Raw genomic sequence first — 22163 nt, 5'->3', positions numbered from 1 at the left:
TTTGAGGGAGCTCAGAAAATAAAGAACGTGCAGCTTTTGGTGGGACATGGTAGAGGGATTGGTGGTAGTTAGGAAGAGGGAGACTTGAGGAAGTCTTTTTGGAGGAAGAGCCAAGAGCCTTACAGAATTGGTCACATTTGGCCATGCTGAGATGTAGGGAAAGGCATTCTAGGTACAGGGAATAGTGTGAGCAAAGGCCTGAAGGTGGGGAAGTTGGGCCTTCATGTATGTGGGTATTTAAATTCATCTGGAGCACAGAGCAGATGAGGGAGAGTGATGGTAGATCAAGCTGGATATGAAGGCTGGCCGTGGGTGTCAGCAGTGGGGGCATTGGGCAATTTTAGCTGTGCTTCAGCAGTGAGGTTTTCAATTGGATGAGTCTGCTCAATCATTTTGTTTTCTTCCAGGTCAGAAAACCCACCCAAGAGGCATATCAGAATGAACTAAAGATTGAAAGTGTAGAACGTTCCTTCATACTCTCAGCCAGGTAAATTTTTAAAATGTATAGGTGAACATTTGTCAGTATTGCAGAGTCAGACATCTCCAGCATTTTTCACATTTAGGTTAACTAGTAAACTTATTTTTTTCCCTTTCTTTTCTCTCCTAATACCATGCAGTTTACTCTTGATTTACTATGTAGGTAGAATGTCTTAAGAGCTGATGCAACAGTGTGCTAGAAGTACAAAGACTAAAATGTTCCTCTGAATGGAATAATAATGCCGAAAAGTGCTTTGCTGATCATTTTTTTAAAGTGGTTATTTCAAGTCATTTTACAATGATAACGTAATGTTTTTAAAAACATCTAGTGCTTTATAGTTTACTAGGAAGCTTTCGTGTAACATTCAGAGGTCATAACAAATCTACTGAGGTAGGTGTCATAAAAAGGAGGAAGACTAAGTTACAGAAAAATTGAGTTGATTTCTTAAGGATGCATAGCTGGCAAAGTCAGGATACAGGTAGAAACTTTCTGCTTTTAAATCTGTTGTTATTGTGACACACCACATTGCCTCAAATCGGAACCTACAGTGACTTATATGTAAATCAAAATATATTACCATAATGTAAATCAAGTACTGAGGAAACCTGGGGCTGTGTGACTCAGACACGCATATTATTCAGTTTTGGCTGAGTGGTAGAAGTGCATGTGTGGCAGGATTTGACTGGTGAAGGGAGAGCCACCAACAGCCATAGCTTGCTCCACTGCTGAATCTGCATAACAAGTCTGGGCGGCTCTCAGATCTCACCTTTGACATAATAAAAATGGAGCAAACATTGATGTAGCGCTTACTTTGTGCCAGGGACTATCCTAAGCACTTTCTGTGTATTAATTCATCAGATCTTCACAATAACCTTTTAAGGTAAGTTACTACTATTATACCCATTTTATGGTGAAAAAAGCCAACCAGCTGTTAAGTAGCAGAGCAGTGGAGCTGAAATTTGAATCTGACACTAAAATTCATGCTTTTAACCATTCTGATATTGCCTATGTCTGTGGATGTCAAGGACTCAGACCAACCATGCTGACTTCCCAAATCAGACCGCAAGAGCATCTCCCTGGGTCGTGTCACTCTTCTGAAATGGAATGGCCACTGCTGCCTGACACCAAATCTCAGGTTGACAGGAGAAGACAAATTCCTGTATTCAGGGTTTGTCAAGTGCTTCCCAGCTACCAGCTAGCGCAAGTAGAGTTCCGTCAAGGGAGGGGGCACCTGAAGCATCCTCCAGATCAGTATTTAGAAAGTGAAAGTAGGGGAATTCCCTGGCGGTCCAGTGGTTAGGACTTTGCACTTCCACTGTAGGGGGCATGGGTTTGATCCCTGGTCATGGAACTAGGATCCCATACGGCCAAAAAAAAAAAAAAAAAGTTAATGCTTGATCACCTGGAACTATGCCCTTTTTTTTCTTTCTTTTCTTTCTTTCTTGAGTTTGAACAAAAGTGCAAAGAACATCAAGTCCCTGTACATCAGGCTCCTGGCAAATACTTAAGCTTGGTTCTTAAAATCAAGAAAGTTATTTTCAAAGATCCAAAGAGGACATGCCTATAGGAAAGTTAAGTTTTCAGTTGCACTTAAGTTTTCTAATTAAAATAGGCTTTTATAAAAACAAAATTCTGTTTATTAAAAATTAAACAATTCAGGAAATGATGGTTGATCTTTCTTTCTTTGGTTGCCTATCAGGTAAATATCTGGATGTCGAGTGTTTTTTCAGATGGGCCTCCTAGACCTTAGTAAGATCATTGGATTTTTAAGTGTGATGGGAAACCATCCAAAGGTTTTAAGCTAAGAATTGGTGTGACCTCATTTTTATTTTTAAAAGAGCACACTGTCTGCCTTGTAGAAGTAGACCACCAGAGACTAGAGTAGAAGTTGGAAGACCAGGTAGGAGGTTGTAGATGGTGATGTCTGGACTATAGTTGTAAGAAATGGTTCAATCAGGTAGAGCCAATCAGGATGGAGTGAATGTGGGGTATGCAGGAGAATGATAAAACTGGAAAGTTGTTGATAAAAGAAAAGTAAATTTCCACAGGAGGGTTAAGGTGGCATGCAAGAAAGGGAACAAACACATACTGAATGCCACCCAATATGCCAGGCTCTCCTTCTGAATTCCCCCAACCACACTGAGGTACTGTGTAACAGGTAAAAAAGGGATAGGAGGCCTCTTGTGATCTTGGTCCTGTCTGCCTCATCAGCCTGATCTCCATTCACTCTCCTTGTCACCAACCCCACCAAAGCATGGCATGTTCCATCAGCATGGATCTGCTAATGATTCTCCATGCATGCCAGCCTACTTCACATCCTTCTGCCTTGCGCAGGTGGCTACCTCCACCTAGAATTCATCCCTTTGTTCAATAAGTAATATGGAGCGTCTACCCTGGGCCAGGCGTTTTGCTAGGCATCAGGATACAGTGAGCAGTGAAAAGAGCCTTTCCTTCCCTGAGCTTACAGTCCATTAGGAAAGACATACACTTAGCAAGTATTACCACAGTCAATTATCAGGGAGATTAAGTAGTATACAGGGAAACTACCAGGTGCTATGAGGCTGTAAAACAAGGGATCTTAAATTAGATTTGGTGGGAAAAGGGCAGTTAGGGAGAGCTTCCCTAAAGTCCTGTGTCTGTTGAGTTAAGGAGGATAAGTAGGAGTTGGATAGCTAGGCAAAGAGAAAAGGAGGAGCCTCCTGGCCATTAGGAACAGTGTGTACAAAGGTCCTGAGGTGGAAAGGGACATGGTGTATTCAAAGAACTAAAAGGCCAGTGTGTCACGGACATAGTGAATGAGAGGGAGAGTGACCCAAGATAAACCTGGAGGGCCAGGGAGAAAGATTATGCAGAACCGTCTTGTGGATTTTGGTCTTTAGCCTAAGAGCCACAGGAAACCGCTGAAAGGTTTCTACAAGGGAATGATGTGATCGTATTGGCATTTTTTAAAAGAATATCTGGTTGCTCTGTGGAGGATGGTTTGGGAGGGGAACTGAAAGAGACGAGTAATGGGACAGAGAGAGGCAGTAAGAGTGAGTCTCCAGCCCGTACAGCGTATTGGATTGCTGTGATAAGGAAAACTGGGAGAGGTGCAGCTTTAGGAGAAAAATCAGGAATTTAGGTTCAGATGTGCATATTGAATGTGTGGTGCCTATAAATCATCAAAATGGGGTCATCAAGGAGGCAGTTGATGTCAGGAGCTGGATGTCAGAAGGAAGACTGGACTAGAGGCGTATCCTGAGGAGTCATCAGCCTCGAGACGATGATCAAAGCTAGGAGACTGGCTGAGGGTGCCCAGGGAGACCGCAGAGTTCCCTGTCAAACACCTGTAGTTGTTCCAATAGCGCCTTAGTCATCACCTCTGCAAAGCCTTCCCTGCTACCCAAATAAGGTAATTAACTACTTCTATGTTACTTAGCTATCTTACATTTATTATATCATATGGCAATTATTACCTGACTTTATGTCTCACCTCGATTAGATGTGAGCCCTTGCAAGTGAAGTGTACTTTGTGTGCCCAGTTCATGGCGTAGTACCTAGAAGGCTCCCAGTAAATGTTACTTAAATAAACTGAAGTGATGTGGCCTTTGGACCTCAAAGTTGCATCCCACAGTTAACACAAGAAGTAAATAGTGTGGCAAGGTCTAACACACCAGAAATCTCTTCTGTTGGAGAGTTTTTTCCCTTAGAAATTATTTCCAGTCATTGGGGAAATGGTGCTTGTTTAATGCAAATTTGCTGTCTGGTAATGTCTACCTTCCATAAAGAAAAGAATACTTGGCTTAACTGTGTTTTTCTGCGAGGAAGATGCTGATTCTTCCACTAGCCATGTCACAAAGGCAGAGCTAGAACGTCTCCACTCGATGCTGTAGGCAAATGTGTGTGGTCTATGAGAAATGTGTTATCAGCTGATAAACATTGTTTTGGCAGAACCCCACACAAGAGAGAGCCAGGAATGATTAAATGAAAGAACAGCATATGTGACATGATTTGCACAGTCGAGTCACATTCCACGTGCTCCCAGGGCTCCAGAAAAATCAGACGGCAATCCTCAAATTAGCCATCTGCCTCTCGACTTTCTGTTACTTTTTCCAGTGAAAAGTTGGGGAGGGAGAGAGGGCAGGGGGGACAGTAATATTTTATGAATGTTTACTTGGAACCTGAGCCTGTGTTCTCATAGCGTAGTCCTTCAGAGAACAGGAACAGAGGCCAGAGGTGACATGGTGGTGAAGGGTTCCATCCTTAGCCACACTTGGGTCTGATACCAAGTCACCATTTAGTACAGAGCCTGTTATCTGAAGCAAATTATCTAACAGTTCAAATCCTCACATTGCTTTTCTGTAAATGGTGATGGTGTGTGACGTTGGGATTGGGGGAATGGAGTGTAAGATCCAATGTATATTCCATGGGGTACCTCTGAGGATGAGAGGTGATGATACTTGCAAAGAAAGCATTCAGCATAGTTGGCTGATAATGTAGTAAATGTTAAATCAGCGGCAGCTAGTTGGGGCAGTGATGATAGAATAGTAGAGGTAACTGAGGCAGGTTTTGTTTGGTTTAGAGAGAGAGGGGCTGTTTCTATTTTATTTTGGTTTTGGTATATAATGAAACTTTGAGAAATATACTAGTTTTAAAATTTTATTTGTAAACTGGATATCTTCCTTTTAACATCCATATGAGTGCATTTTCTAAAAGGCACTGAAGCCATTTAGTAGGAAGATACATTTCTGAGAATGATTATTGTGGGGAAGGTGAGTGGTTTTTAAAGTTATCTCCTTGACCTGCTCTGGATTCATCAAAATATGCCTATTTGTATCATTTTTTTTTGATGGAATTTTTCATTTTAGAGTCATTATTTAAAAGTTAAAATATACTTAAAATTAGAGTGAATAATACAATGAAACTGCATATTCAGTCACCCAGACTCAAAAATTACCAAGATTCTGCCACAAATTTTCCTGTTTTCTAAAGTACTTTAAAACAAATTGCAAATATCAGGTCATTTTACTCCTACCTACTTTAGTATGCTTCTCTTAAAAAAAGGAAAATGCACATTTTCTTATACAATCACATTCCCATTATTATGATGGATTTTATCATGATAGAGATTTAAATTTATTATTAAATTCTGTCTCTCTACAAACACACACACATACACACACAATACCTAAAATGTGCCTCTCCCTCTTGAGTATGCAAAACAAAATGGGCGATACCAGTGATGATTCTGAGTTACCATAGAATTTTTTTTAGAGGGAAGTGTGGTTGCAAAAACGGAGAACAAGAATGTGTTTTTCTGAGCAGGCTTTCCCCCTGTTTGACCCATTTCCATCTACATTCAAGTCGCATAGCTCCTGATGAACTGAGAGTTTAGAACAGAAAATGTGATGGGCCGAATAGGTAGGGGAGCCCTAACAACCACTGAAGGCTATTTCCCTTATTAACCACTCCTTCAGCATCTGTTTATGACACCAAAAATATGTTTCCTTTACTCCAGTGCCCTTTCTAGAATATTTAGTGACCTAAAAATATTTAGTATTCTATGCTGTAAATTTGGATTTGAAACTTGATTCTTGGAATATTTTTAAATTCTAGGATTATATCTCAGGATAATAATGGCTTTTGATAATCATAATTATTAATTGCATGAATAGCCCTTAAACCAAACAAAAATACCTCCAAATTTAGGAGACTTCAAAAGCCTTTCAGTAGAAAGCGGTATTTTTGGAAAGAAAAAAAGCATTGTGTTTGCTAAAATGCCGCGTGTTCTCTAATGCCTGCTCTGATTATTTGTGCACGTAAACCTCAGAGTTGTTGCCTGTGACTAGCATTGTTGGAGGGTGGTGGAATCTGTTGCCATGGCAGAAGGAAAAGACATAAGAAAAAGGCAAAGAATAAAAGCTGACATCTGGTTGATAGAACTTTCTTCTGCCCCCAACAGTTCTGCCCCAGAAAGGGATGAATGGCTAGAAGCGATTTCCAGGTCAATAGAAGAGTATGCCAAGAAAAGAATCACATTCTGTCCCAGTAGGAGTCTTGATGAGGTATTGTCTTTTCCTTCTTATGTTTTTGCAGTGCATTTCAAATAGTTTTTACCTTAAAGAAACTTTTCCCAGGGGTTTAGAAAAGCAACATGTGTTTCACAGAAGGATTGGAGGTGTGTGCGTAATTTCAGAGCTAAATATTCATTCTATTAATGTCTAACTACAAGTCAATGATAGCATATAGTGCATTCATATTTTTTCTAGTTATAAAACCTCATTGTAGAAAATACAATCTAGTTTAAGGAAGAAACTAATTGGCTGTTATTGCACTACCACAGGCATCTTTTAAAGTTAATTTTGCACTAGAGGATTGTTGGAATGTAGCTAATCTTAATATCCTAATAACATAAAAAATATGATAGCTCATATTTCATCCACATCCTTCATGATACCGTCAGCATTGTGAGCTGCCAGTCCAAATAAAAAGGCTTGATGCTGTAGCAGGCAGTGTGCATAGAGATAATCAGAAGTCATTCTTCCACAGGCCGACTCAGAAAATAAAGACGAAGTTAGTCCTCTTGGATCCAAGGCTCCCATCTGGATTCCTGATACCAGAGCTACGATGTGTATGATCTGCACAAGTGAATTTACTCTGACCTGGAGACGACATCACTGCCGGGCCTGCGGAAAGGTTGGAGAGGATCACACTCACCTCCCTTGTGATTTTCAATAGCTCTACGCTGTACATAACGAAGAAGCATGTTTCTCCTTCTAAACCATTGGGGGGGGTGGGGGAGATGCTGAATCGTGGCTGGTATCTCCTCTAAATATTTAGGCACAAGGCAATCTTATTAGGGAACTTAGCTCCTCCTAGCCCAAGATTACTTCAGAATGTCAATAATAGATCATGTTCATTTTTAAAAAAACTAATAAATTCAAATTAAATAGATGCTCACATTTACAGATAATTACTGAAACTGCATTTATCTAAATACTAAGTTCTTAATAGGAGGAAACTTTCAGTGTTGAAGTTATCACTAGTGATGTTTCTAAGTCTTCGTGACGTTATTAGTAAAAAGAGCATCGTAACAATGACATCAGAGAGTTATTGTAAAGATTTAATGGGTCTTATTTAGACAGCATTTAATCTGGGCCAGACACTGGGAAGAGGCACAGCAGAGGTGTTCATAGTTGCAGCAGTGATGATGACAATGACGATGATGACGAAGATGATAAATACAGCTAACACAGGACTTACTACACACCGGGCACTGTTCTAAACATTTTGCACATGTTAACGCCTTTAGTATATTATTAGCTGTAGTAAGCACTCGGTAATAATCTGTAGCCTCTTCAAGTGTGGTATTGTGTGTGAGTTCCCTACATGCCTGAGCTCCACTGAATTTTTATTCAGACTCAGTGACTATGAAAAGGTTTTGAAAAGTAGACAGAACTATAAATTGTAACGTAACTGATGGTTTAGATACAAAGGTTATTCTAAATGAAATAATTCCAGTGTGTTTTCAGATTGTATGCCAAGCTTGTTCATCAAATAAATATGGATTAGATTACCTGAAAAATCAACCAGCAAGAGTATGTGAACATTGTTTCCAAGAACTGCAGAAATTAGGTAATATATAAGTAAAGATTTAATTGAAAATTCCATTATCCCCCAGATACTTTCAAACAACCTTCTGAAAGAATCATCTTAGGCACATTAGCAATATGATTGGTGATACTTCTCTCAAAATATTAAGTATCTTGCTTTCTTAACTTAGTTAAGCTTTCTTAACTCATATTTTGTGGTAATTCCAAGAAAGGTTGGACTGAAACTTATTTTTACTCTGAAAACGGTTTTGCTGAGGATCCTGATTGTAGAAATGTAATCACAGGATAAAATGCTTGGAGTAGTTACAGGGGAACTTTAACTTCCAAATAATTTTTAAGTTTCTGGTTTCTAGTTTCACAACTGTGTGCTCATTACAAATCATTTTTATCTATTAGTAAAGTAATTCTCTATGGAAACATACTAGGTGGTACTTTGTTAGCCTTATTCTAATCACTTGGACTGATGTAGTGAGGTTTTATTTTACATCTAAATGTGCAGCTTTTTGCCAACTACAAAATGATAAATCATATCTGCCTGTTCGTTATTTGCAAGTATCCATCCCTACAGTTAAGGTGAATGCAGCTCAGGTCTATATTTTGGGACGAGATCCTGAAACTTATAGGATCTAAATTTTTAAAAGATTATCCTTCATGTTGATGAAGAATAGCTTTTCATCATCAATGAGAATAGCTAAATGAATATAACTAGATGACAGGCCATTTCAGAATCCATTTGTTTATAGAGGAATCGTTTGTTATTATCTGTATACATTTTCCAAAAAGACACATCCACCTAATCTTTTGCCACCCTTATGTTCCTCCCTTTGTTCTCTGGGTATATAGTATAGGCTCAAACATTCAAAATTCATTTTTGAATACTCCTCCCTCATCACACACACCCATTTGGTCAGTAAATCTTGTCAAATTTATGTTTGAAAAACCTGTCTTGCTCTTGAATTCTTTATCCACCTCAGCCCTAACAAAGCCTTCATTATCTTTCACGTGGACTACTGTCCTAATTTCCTAACAGGTTTTTCTGCTTCAAATCCTTCCTCTTTCCTACTGCCAGATTTATTTTTCTAAATTCAGTCTGCTCGTGTTACTTCCCAGCCCAAAAGGCCTTTGATTTCCCACTGCCTAAAAGACAGTCCTTAGAACCAGCCATTTTTTTCCCAGCCTCACCTTCAAATAGATGATCTAATTTCATATCTGTGTGCTTTTGCTTATGCTGACTCGTCTTCATGGAGTGTTCTTCCTCCGCTTTTTAGCTTGGCAAACTCCTACTTATACCTTATTGCTAACTCAAAACTCTCATTCTTTTCCCAGCTTTCCTTGAACCTCTGCAGTGAAAATTAATTACTTCCTCATCTTGTCTTACAGTCCCTTTTCTAGCATTTTGTTCATTGTAATATTATTTGGTCATGTATCTAGATGCTAAATGATGTTGTCAGTTTGGTTTTTTTTTAAAGTCAGGAGGGAAATTTTTTCAATTGTTTTTTAAGTTGGTAGTACATAAACATGTTTCATAATTCTTAAGGCACAAAAGGTCAATCCTTTCATATGGCTTGCAGTTGGAAAAGTATAAAATCATAGACAGTGGGAAGTCTTCCTCCCACTCAACTTCCAGCCTGGGGAAGTGTCATAAGTTTCTTAAGTATCCTTCCATGGATATTTATGCAACAACGTTTATTGACTTGGATTAAATTGAATTGCAGAATGCTTGCCATTGGTTATATAAGTGTACCTGATTTGTTTTAGATCACCAGCACTCTCCTAAGATTGGATCTCCTGGAAATCACAAATCTCCTTCAAGCACCTTATCGTCAGTCTTACATAGTATTCCATCAGGGAGGAAACAGAAAAAAATCCCAGCTGCTCTCAAAGAAGTAAGTGTTGTTTCCATTAGACTTGCAACCTGATAGAGGCTGAATTATTCATACACATATAATACACTATTTTTCTTTCATAAAAGAAGACGTCATTTCCCACCACTATTAAGACATGCATTTTAATACTGGTGATGGATGTGGTTGAGGCCTCACTATCTTGCTTGATCTCCCTTATGACCCGAGTCATTTAGAAAATGGCTGTTGAAAGGTTTGGAGAACATTTTATAGCAGTGATAGAAAGGAAAGATAACTTGGACACGTGTGAATTTTTAAAATTACTTTGAGGAGACCCCTTCCTTTCTCCTTTGAGGAGAGGGAAGAAGTCTATAGAACATTTGGGGCATTTTATTAGCATTCACTCGTCTGCATGGCTTGTTTTTTATAGGCGTTAGTTGGTTATATACAGCTGATATCACTGATAGTACGTTGTTCTTCCTTTAACTTAAAAGAAAAAATTTTAAGTGGTAATAGACTACAGAGTTAGACCTGCCACTGGAGTAAATCCACAGGCATCAATGATATCCTATCCCAGTTCCTCAAATTCAGGTGTTCAGTCAGCCAGTGTCAAGAGTTTAGACAGTCCTGCCTTTCTGGTCACTCCTATTTTGATTTTTATTAATTAGTTCCATCCATGCTAGTTTTGTGGCCAGGAGAGTAGTTTTAAATTCTGTTCTCTTGCTTGGTTGCTGTGGAGGTCTTCTATCATGGAAAAGCAAACAGCTCTAAAAATTTGACCGGGATCGTGTTTCTCATATAAAGTTGAGTGCATTTCATCATGGCCATTGAAACACTAGGAAGTGATTTATAGCCAATCTCATGATATAGTAAGAATAGGACTTACAGTTCCATTTGCCAAGTTTCATGTGGAACTGGGTAAGCCAACTGAGTGAATACCCCTGAGCTCTATTTCTTCATCACACAGTTCCTGAATCTAAATCTACATTCAAAAACTTTAATGTTCTTAACCAACCAAATTAATGTTAAGTTCTCTGTAATTTTTCACCTCTCCATGCTGATGTCACATTTTATAAATATAATTCTTCCCTGTGCTCCCCTCTTTAGTTGAAACTCCACAGCACTGGCTACCAAAACTCGTTATGGTCTATAGACTAGACTCAACCTAATTCCAATCCTTTTTTGTACATCTTTCCACCCAGCCACACAAACAGGCCTTCCTGGCTGCAGCCATTTCTCCCTTGACTCCACTGGTTCTCAAAACATCCTCCAGAGCGGCAGCAGCACCGCCTGGGAACTTATAGAAATGCAGATTCCTGGACCCACCCACACTGTATGGAATCAGAAACTTTAACCAGAATTCTTGGTGATCCAGATATATGTCTACTAAAGTTTGAGAGCCATTGCCTTGCTCCTTTGTGGTCACACGGGGAAATTTATCCAGTTAAGTGCTATAAAAGTCAAAGTAGTCTCCTCAGAAAGCTGTGTTTTTTGTCTTTTTTTTAAAACTGAGGTGAAATTCACATAACATATAATTAACCATTTTAAAATATACAATTCAGTAGTATTTGGTGTATTCACAGTGATGTGTAACTGCCATATTGCTCCAATTTCAAAACTTTTTCATCACCTCATAGGAATACCCTGTGTCTGCTAAGTAATCATTCCCCACTACCCCCTCCCTCCAACCCCTGGCAACCCTGAATCTGCTCTATGTATTTGCCTATTCTGGATCTATCATATAAAAGGAGTCATACAATATATGACCCTTGTGTCTGGCTTCTTTCACTTAGCACAATGTTTTTAAGGTTCATCTAAGTTATAGCATGTATCAGCACTTTGTTTCTTTTTATGTCTGAATAATACTCCTTTTTATGTGTGTACTACAACTTAGCCATTCATCTGTTGGTGGACACTTGGGTTGTTTCCACCTTTTGGCTATTGTGAATAATGCTGCTATAAACATTTGTGTACAGATTTCCACGTGGACTTATGTTTCCATTTGTCTTGGTCATATACCTAGGAGTGAAATTGCTTGATCATGCAGTAATTCTATGTTAACTTTTTGAGGAATTAGGAAGTTGTGTTCTTATTCCAGTGATGTTCAGTACATTTTTAGAAATTCCTCTTTTTTAGAATTACATACGTTCAGAGCCTCAGCACCCTCAGTAATGGCAGGCTGCGTCTCTTGAGTTGGATTTCATTTATTTTTTATTTTTATTTTTTATTTGTTATTTATTTTTAAATATTTATTTATTTATTTATTTTTGGCTGCTTTGGTTCTTTGTTGCTGTGCGTGGCTTTCTCTAGTTGCTGCGAGCGGGCGCTACTCTTTGGTGCGGTGCGTGGGCTTCTCATAGCGGTGGCTTCTATTGTTGCAGAGCATGGGCTCTAGGCACGCGGGCTTCAGTAGTTGCAGCTCATGGGCTCAGTAATTGTGGCTCGTGGGCTCTAGAGCGCAGGCTCAGTAGTTGTGGCGCACAGGCTTAGTTGCTCTGTGGCATGTGGGATCTTCCCGGACCAGCGCTCGAAACCGTGTCCCCTGCATTGGCAGGCGGATTCTTAACCACTGCGCCACCAGGGAAACCCATTTATTTTTTAAATAAATCATTGGAAGGAAAGTTTTGTGAATCAATTAGGTGATTAAGCTGGTTAACACCAATTTTGCTTTTAAAAAGATAATAGAGGACTATGTATGACTATTCAGTATTGGGATTAATCTTGTATGGCTAATAAATTAATTGTAAAATATTCCCAAAGAGTAATGTACAAAATATTTTGGGCAATGATAGTAACACTTAACATAAGTACATAGTGGGTATCCCAATGTGACTACATTTTAAGAGAAACCTCCTTTGAATGTAAACATTTTAGTTTTTTTTTTTTTTAATTACTTAGTAGTCTTATACAGGGATGTTATTTCTGTATACAAATTTACTTGCACTTGAGAGATATTTCTAATTTAACATTAGATATAAATTTTCCACTTGGGACTTCTCTGGCAGTCCAGTGGTTAAGATTCCACGCTCCCAATGCAGGGGGCATGGGTTCGATCCCTGGTCAGGGAACTAAGATGCCGCATGCCACTCGGTGTGGCCAATAAATAAATAAATAAATAAAATTTCCGCTAAACAATATATCATCCTTTTTATGAAATGTATAAGAAATTAATACAATTACTACATGATTAAAGATATACTTTAAAATTCATAGACCCCATCTCTCTTAGTCTTCTATTGCTTTGTACCAAATTACCACAAATGTAGTGGCTTAAAACAACACACATTTATTATCTCAGGAACTTAGATGGGATCTCTTCAGGGCGGCAGTCAAGGTGTTGGCCGTTGGCCAGTGTTGAGTTCTCATCTGGAGGCTGACTAGGGAAAGATCTACCCTGCTCCTAGGGGCTGCCCTCAGCTCCTTGCCACGTGGGCTTCCCCACATGTCTGCTTACTTCTTCAAAGCCAGCATGGTAGAAAGTCTCTAGAGTCAGTCTGCTAGCAAGATGGAGTCTTATGTAATGTAATATAATCATGGGAGTGATAGCCCATCACCTTCACCATATTCTATCGGTTAGGAGCAGTCACAGGTCCTGCCCACACTGGAGTGGAGGAGACGCTACAACAGCCTGATTCTCAGTGGGAAGCCACCTTGAGAGTCTGTTCACCATACCACCAATAAGGCAGTTCCTAAACTTGGCTTTTATATCTCTATTTTTCCTATATTTAAGAAGAGAAAAGTTTCAACTGCCACATTATAATCACTGAAGGCTTACTGTCTTTTACCTAAAGATTGAAATACTTTCAGCCTTTTATGAAGCAAAACAAGCTTCTTTTCTTTTAGACCAAAACTTGGGGAGCAGAAACTGATCTTTAAAATCACCATTAAGGGACTTCCCTTATGGTCCAGTGGTTAAGAATTTGCCTTCCAATACAGGGGACTTGGGTTCGATCCCTGGTCAGGGCACAAAGATCGCACATGCCGCGGGGCAACTAAGCCCGCGTGCCACAACTACAGAGCCTACATGCTCTGGAGCCCAAGAGCCACAACTAGAGAGAAGCCTGAGTGCTGCAACGAAGAGCCCTCACGCAGCAACGAAAGATCCTGCGTGCCGCAATAAGACCTGACACAGCCAAAAATAATAAATAAATAAATAAATAAATATTTTTAAAAAATCATCATTAATAATAGAATTTTCTGGGAATTCCCTGGTGGTCCAGTGGTTAGGATTCCGTGCTTTCACTGCCAGGGCCCGGGTTTGATCCCTGGTCAGGAAACTAAAATCCCGCAAGCCACGCAGGCATGGCCAAAAAAAAAAAAAAAAGAATTTTCTATTTACTTTTCTATTGATATAGTTTTTAGAAATCCAAAAAGTTATTTCAGGAACTGAGTTAAAGGTTTAAGTAATTTTCCCTAACACCCAAAATAAGAAGAGCAATAAACAACATATACTGGCCCAAAATACAGCTTTAAAAAGGCATTTTTCTGGAGTGGGTGTGGAGAAAAGGGAATCCTCTTACACTGTTGGTGGGAATGTAAATTGATACAGCCACTATGGAGAACAGTATGGAGGTTCCTTAAAAAACTAAAAATAGAACTACCATATGACCCAGCAATCCCACTACTGGGCATATACCCTGAGAAAACCATAATTCAAAAAGAGTCATGTACCACAGTGTTCATTGCAGCTGTATTTACAATAGCCAGGACATGGAAGTGGCACATATACACAACGGAATATTACTCAGCCATAAAAAGAAACGAAATTGAGTTATTTGTACTGAGGTGGATGGACCTAGAGTCTGTCATACAGAGCGAAGTAAGTCAGAAAGAGAAAAACAAATACCGTATGCTAACACATATATATGGAATCTAAAAAAAAATGGTTCTGAAGAACCTAGGGGCAGGACAGGAATGAAGACGCAGACGTAGAGAATGGACTTGAGGACATGGGGAGTGGGAAGGGTAAGCTGGGACGAAGTGAGAGAGTGGCATGGACATATATACACTACCAAATGTAAAATAGATAGCTAGTGGGAAGCAGCCACATAGCACAGCAAGATCAGCTCAGTGCTTTGTGACCACCTAGAGGGGTGGGATAGGGAGGGTGGGAGGGAGATGCAAGAGGGAGAAGATATGGGGATATATGTATATGTATAGTTGATTCACTTTGTTGTACAGCAGAAACTAACACAATACTGTAAAGCAATTATACTCCAATAAAGATGTTAAAAAATAAAGTGGATGGATCTTAAAAAAAAATAAAAGGCATTTTTGACATTTGGAATTATTATTCATCTTCTGGCAACTGAGAAAATACAGGTGAACCCACAAAGAAACACATACATGCAAGCACAGTTAAACCAGAAAAAATTCTGGAATTGCTTCTAAAAGGAAGGATTTTATGCTCATGGCATGGCAGTGTTCAATTTGTACAGTAGCAGATTTTGAAAGTAAACAATTTCATTCTGAAACATGATATTCTTATTATGGTTATTGCTTTCAGCGCCAATGATCAAAAGCAATTTTGTGATTTTAAATTTTGTTTTTGTCTGAAAACGATTAAACTGTGTGTGGGGTTTGCTTACCTAGGTATCAGCGAACACAGAAGATTCTTCTATGAGTGGCTACTTGTACAGATCAAAGGGCAATAAAAAACCTTGGAAACACTTGTGGTTTGTCATAAAAAATAAAGTGCTATATACGTATGCTGCAAGTGAGGTAAGATCTGAAATCTAAACATGAATAATTTGAGGGTCTTGTTTTATAGTGCCACCTGGAAATAATTACAATGTTTGCCTAATTTATGTTTTGTCTCTTTTTTGTTTTGCTTTGCTTTGGGAGGGGGGAGATGTTGCTGTTATTTTTGACATGAAAAGTGTCCTTGTTTTGTATCTAAAGAGCTGTTAGGAATTTTCCATAGTGTTAAAATGTAAGTTTGGGGAGTGTCATGTGACTACTGATTACTTCACTAAAGGCAGAGGTTCGATGGGACTGGGGTGTATCACCTTTCTGAGCTACGTTTTCTGCATCCATAAAATGAAAGTAATATAATTACTTACCTCCTGTGGTTGTAGAGAAATAATGTGAAATTATTATTTCACATTATTTCACAGTGGATATGAACACACTGAAAACTGTCTGGCACAGTGTCTGGCTCATGGTGTAGGTGAGGCAGGGGTGTCCCAATAAATATCGTTGAATAAATGAAAGGTGAATAAGTTGCTAGAATTACCATTGTTTTATATATATGTATTTGAAATTAAATTAGAGTTATATAGATCAAGAGTTTGCAGATCTGAATTTTGTATCAGTTTAGAAACCCATCTCCTTTTGTGTCTTTGTAAATTTAGGACGTGGCAGCTTTGGAGAGTCAACCTTTACTAGGATTCACTGTCACTCAAGTCAAAGATGAGAATTCAGAGTCGAGAGTGTTTCAGTTACTGCACAAAAACATGTTATTTTATGTATTCAAAGCAGATGATGCTCACTCGGCTCAGAAGTAAGTAATTTAGACGTATTTTTCTTTCATACATTAGATTTCAAGTTGTTACTTTAACTGATTGATTTTAAAAATAACCTACTTCCATGCATGGAAACAACGAAGAATTTAAATCAGACATACAATTTAGAAAGAATTTAACGTATTATTCAAACTCTTTAGAATTGTTTTAAAGACAGGCAAGAGTATCTGGAATATTTTCAGGAGGCAGAGAGGAAAAGAAAATAGGTAGTTCTGTCCAAAATATTTTGTGTACACATGACCTTCAAGGAAGCAGCATGATTCTCCTCTGCTGAAAGGAAGGGAAGCTGAGGTTATTTGACCTCTCCTCCAGTGAGGTTAAGAATCTTCTCTTGAAACATTCTGGGACTTTGGCAATCCAATGATTCAATTGTGCCATGGAACAGCAGGGGTTTAAACAGCTGCTTGCTGACTTACTCCTTTGGGGAAAAGGTCAAACACATTAAGAGGCTCCCATGCTGTTCCCAATGACTGAGTAGAAAGAAATGGATATCATTTTAGGTGGAAAAGGCTGAAATAGTCTCTTCAAAATTCCAACAAGAATATTTATTTAGATGTCATGAGATTGCTTAACATAGAGAAGCATATCTCTGTGAAACTGATGTCCTTTCTGAACAAAACAATTCAGTTCACCTCCCTTTCATTTGATTTTCATTTTGGCCTCACAAAATATACATTTTGTTTTCACTAAGAGGTGCTCATGTTTTCTCAATAGGCTTTAAAAGTGCATGCAGATCAAAAAGAATACTTTAAATAAGCCAGGCTTGTCTTTTCTTTAGGCAGTTAAAATTAATGTACCAGAATTACATATGTTCCTGAATAATAATCAGGTACTTTTGGGTACTAAAGAATATTTTAAAATTATGACACAACTATTTTTTCTTTAAAAAATAGTTACTTGGATAAAATAGTAATTGCCCTAAAATTCTGTTGGATATTATATTTCTCATCATTTTTACCTGAATTCATCATCAAGCTGATAAGCTTTTGAATATATATCTTTATGTCATTAAGTTGACAAGATAGAAAGCCCTTCAAGACAGAGCTGAATGTAGTTGGGTGAAGGGTGTCAGCTTACTTGTTATTTAGAATTAATACAGGCTAATTTATAAATTTCTCTTTAGGTTAATATCATATGCGTTACTGTATTTGCACATTATAGAGTATTAAAATGTGTTAATTTTAATGGAAACTTTTGACTTTTAAAAAGCCTTTTTATTATGGTATAACTTATAGGCCATTTGCATTTTAAATTTTTTAAAAAATTCCATCCTTAAAATGTGAGATAAATCTGCTACAGGCTACTTTTACTAATTAAATTGAATGATTTCAAGTGTTCATGGTAAGTTTAGAAGCCATTATACTACTGGGGAGGTACAAAGAAACTACCTCCAAGTGTCTTCTGAATAATTGTAGCTGTGTATATTGTCAAATAAAACTTTTGAGACAAAAGAATTTTAGAAAGACGTCTATGAAAGTGAGACACTTTTATATTGCATGCAAACTTTAGATCAACTGAGAGTAGACTACTAGATGCTAGATTCCCTTTCACTGAAAATATTAGAATAGGTCTGGACTACAGATGCCCAAGGAGTCTCTGGTTGGTAGAATTAAGAGATGAGGAGACAGGGACAGAGCTAGTATTCCCAAAGGCAGAAAGGGGGTTGAAATAAAGTCCTCTGCAGATATATCCACTTCCAAAATCAATTAAATGGGATCAGCAGAACTTCATAGAGCCTTTACATGAAATGGCCCCTTCCTCATGCTTCAAAGAAATAAGAGATGCACAGGAATTCCCTGGTGGTCCAGTGGTTAAGACTCGGCGCTTTCACTGCCAGGGCCCGGGCTCTATCCCTGGTTGGGGAACTGAGATCCTGCAAGCTGCGTGGTGTGGCCAAAAAAGAGAAAGAAATAAGAGATGCACTTTTCAGGCCAAAGTTTGGTCCAAATTACCAAATAAAGGGTAGTTCCATACATACAGAATTCTCATTTGCTATAGGAAAGATCTTAAATATACTGTTAGAGTAATTGGATCCACAGGCACAGCTATTATCTATACTGTCTTAACATATATTGGATGACTGTATTTTAAAATCTAACAAATTTCTCTTGTAGGTGGATAGAAGCATTTCAAGAAGGCACAATATTGTAGCTGTATTTGTTTCATCTCTTGTGTGATTCCAAAAGGGTGGAATTTCATCAGAATAGAGTAAATGCAGTACAAAAATTTTATATAAGTGCACACTGCCAAGATAAATCCAACCAAAATCTTCATCAAAGAAATTATTTTGTTAGGTATAAGGTAATTTTTATAAAATGTTTGTTTTTCATGTATGTTATTTATTAAAAATTTGATGTTTACTTAATGGTCAGAGTTACTTCTGAGACTCACACTGAATGCTAAAGTATCTTTTCTTTAGAAACCAGAAAACTTATCTTAATACTGTATTAGCTGTTTGTGACACAGTCCATACTGTTTTCTCAGTGTGTTTTACAGTGTTACTTTGTAACATTCTCACTAGTGGTAAGTCTTTGTAAATAAAAAACACACATCAAGGAGCAAATTTCCATGCAGTGTTTGGTTTGGAAATTATGATTATAAAACAGCTGGTGAAAAAAACACATGTCTTTGAATCAATAAATTTAGATGAATTTTTGTATCTTTTAATGGAAAAACACATGGCCAATTTCTACCTCAGTAACTGTGAAATGAAATTCCAGTAAATTATCAAAAGTATTGCTACTGTTATGTACCTCTTTTGGTATGAGATAATGTTACATCATCAAGGAATTATAGCAAAGGGATAGAATCTGAATTTTCATCTAACTCAACCATGAGTAGGAAAAAGGATGTTTCCATTTGCAGGGGAACACAAATAATCAACTCTATGGCCTTTACATTAAGTCTAATCTCTTTTTAAAAAACTACCATTTCAACACAAACATAAGTGTATTATTTCTTTAAAAAGCAAAATATGGCAAGCATTATATTACATGATGTCCCTTGCTGTTGTAAGTATTCTGAGTCCAAGTCAATGGTGGTATTTGTATCTAAAAAGAATGTTACATTTTCTATAATATTGTGATTTTTTAAATGAACTGGAATTACCATATCAAAAAACACAAATTCTAAGCCAGTATTAGCGGAAATTGTATAGTAATCATTTTTTAAAGGTTTTTTAATACCACTTTGTGTTATGTCCTCTCTGGTAATTAAAAAAGTATATTTTTCTTTAACCAACTGTCAGCGTACCTCATTAGGAAGGGTTTATATTCCTAATTTTGGGTCACATACTGTTTAACATATGAACTACTTTATATATAAAATTGATTAGCAGAAGTAAAATGAAATTAACACTATGATTAAAGTCATTCCTGATGTTCAAAATATACATTTATTGACTGAGCTTAAACTAAATATAAATTATCTTAAAAGGCAAGGTTATCCATAGAATATTTCATTAAAGGGCAAAATAAATTTCCCTTCTGCTTTTATATAAAGGATTTCCTAACTCAGTATTATATTTATGATTGCCAAGAGAATTACTGAGCGCCTTCTGAAGCCTTCTGAATGTTTGTTGCAGCACCAGGGTATCTACTAGATCTAGAGTTGGCTGCTGCAGTTTTTTGGCTATTGCTTGCTGTGGAATCACTTTGAATCCTCTTGCAACCTCACATACAATCCTCACATGCTATCTCCCAAATCTTTTTGTCACTGTACGTAAATTAACACTTCTTTGCAGCTCATTAATTTTAACCTAGATAGCATAAATAAGACTTCCATGTTAAATCCCTGCAGTTTTTAGTGTGTCCTTTTTGGAGACCAAGGTTATGCCTTATACAGTGTTTCCTTCTGTTTCATTGGGACTAGCATTTTGCAAAACAAGTTATTGGAGTCCCTCCCTCCTCCTCTTGAGCTCTCAACCTTCTGACTACAAGGTTTGGTTTAATCTGAATCTAAAAACTATCAACCAAGGCTATTCTATCTTCCAGCTGTTGGCTGAATCAAGAACCAGTTAAACGTTTAAATACAAGAAACATTGAATAAACTTCTTATAATTCTCCTAATTACATGTGAAACTCATGTATGATTATAATAGCTATTGGCTTAGCCCCATGGAGGGCTTTGAAAATTAAAAAATATAGTGCCTTTTGAGGAAGCTATCAGATTACCAGCACCCCTCCGCCAAGATTTTTTTTTTTAATTTTTGAATTTTATTTATTTTTTTATAGAGCAGGTTCTTATTAGTTATTCATTTTATACATATTAGTGTATATATGTCAATCCCAATCTCCCAATTCATCACACCACCCCCCCACCACCATTTTCCTCCCTTGCTGTCCGTACGTTTGTTCTCTACATCTGTGTCTCTTTTTCTGCCCTGCAAACTGGTTCATCTGTACCATTTTTCTAGGTTCCACATACATGCGTTAATATACGATATTTGTTTTTCTCTTTCTGACTTACTTTACTCTGTATGACAGTCTCTAGATCCATCCACGTCTCTACAAATGACCCAACTTTGTTCCTTTTTATGGCTGAGTAATATTCCAATGTATATATGTACCATATCTTCTTTATCCATTCGTCTGTTGATGGGCATTTAGGTCGCTTCCATGACCTGGCTATTGTAAATAGTGCTGCAGTGAACATTGGGGTGCGTGTGCCTTTTTGAATTCTGGTTTTCTCAGGGTATATGCCCAGTAGTGGGATTGCTGGGTCATATGGTAATTCTATTTTTAGTTTTTAAAGGAACCGCCATACTGTTCTCCATAGTGGCTATATCAATTTACATTCCCACCAAGAGTGCAAGAGGGTTCCCTTTTCTCCACACCCTCTCCAGTATTTGTTGTTTGTAGATTTTCTGATGATGCCCATTCTAACTGGTGTGAGGTGATACCTCACTGTAGTTTTGATTTGCATGTCTCTAATAATTAGTGATGTTGAGCAGCTTTTCATGTGCTTCTTGGCCATCTGTATGTCTTCTTTGGAGAAATGTCTATTTAGGTCTTCTGCCCATTTCTTGGTTGGGTTGTTTGTTTTTTTAATATTGAGCTGCATGAGCTGTTTATATATTTTGGAGATTAATCCTTTGTCCATCGATTCATTTGCAAATACTTTCTCCCATTCTGAGGGTTGTCTTTTCATCTTGTTTGTAGTTTCCTTTGCTTTGCAAAAGCTTTTAAGTTGCATTAGGTCCCATTTGTTTATTTTTGTTTTTATTTCCATTACTCTAGGAGGTGGATCAAAAAAGATCTTGCTGTGATTTATGTCAAAGAGTATTCTTCCTATGTTTTCCTCCAAGAGTTTTATACTGTCTGGTCTTACATTTAAGTCTCTAATCCATTTTGAGTTTATTTTTGTGTATGGTGTTAGGGAGTGTTCTAATTTCATTCTTTTACATGTAGCTGTCCAGTTTTCCCAGCACCACTTACTGAAGAGGCTGTCTTTTCTCCATTGTATATCCTTGCCTCCTTTGTCATAGATTAGTTGACCATAGGTGCGTGGGTTTATCTCTGGGCTTTCTATCCTGTTCCGTTGATCTATATTTCTGTTTTTGTGCCAGTACCATATTGCCTTGATTACTGTAGCTTTGTAGTATAGTCTGAAGTCAGGGAGTCTGATTCCTCCAGCTCCGCTTTTTCCTTCAAGACTGCTTTGGCTATTCAGGGTCTTTTGTGTCTCCATACAAATTTTAAGATTTTTTGTTCTAGTTCTGTAAAAA

General features: G+C 37.7%; 1 protein-coding gene across 7 annotated transcripts in view; it reads left to right on the top strand.

The window, feature by feature from the left end:
- FGD6 (FYVE, RhoGEF and PH domain containing 6) overlaps nt 1–19619 on the top strand; it is a 109667-nt gene extending 90048 nt beyond the window's left edge. For 2 of the 7 annotated variants that reach the window (XM_082350414.1, XM_082350415.1), the window contains 8 exons: nt 408–487; nt 6420–6522; nt 7007–7153; nt 7990–8092; nt 9829–9956; nt 15507–15635; nt 16268–16416; nt 18553–19617. In XM_082350414.1, coding sequence (XP_082206540.1) covers nt 408–487; nt 6420–6522; nt 7007–7153; nt 7990–8092; nt 9829–9956; nt 15507–15635; nt 16268–16416; nt 18553–18589 — 876 coding nt within the window. In that variant the 3' untranslated portion in view covers nt 18590–19617. Of the gene's footprint in view, nt 1–407; nt 488–617; nt 1906–1925; nt 3870–6419; nt 6523–7006; nt 7154–7989; nt 8093–9828; nt 9957–15506; nt 15636–16267; nt 16417–18552 lie in introns of those variants that run through there. The other 5 variants (XM_082350417.1, XM_082350416.1, XR_014233320.1 and 2 more) reach the window with 5 other exon arrangements.
- Nucleotides 19620–22163: the final 2544 nt, after the last annotated feature.

The sequence above is a fragment of the Balaenoptera borealis genome (genome assembly GCF_965194805.1).
Source record: "Balaenoptera borealis genome assembly, chromosome: 13".
NCBI classification, from domain to species: Eukaryota; Metazoa; Chordata; class Mammalia; order Artiodactyla; family Balaenopteridae; genus Balaenoptera; species Balaenoptera borealis.
This window is presented reverse-complemented; position numbering and strand designations above follow the sequence as displayed.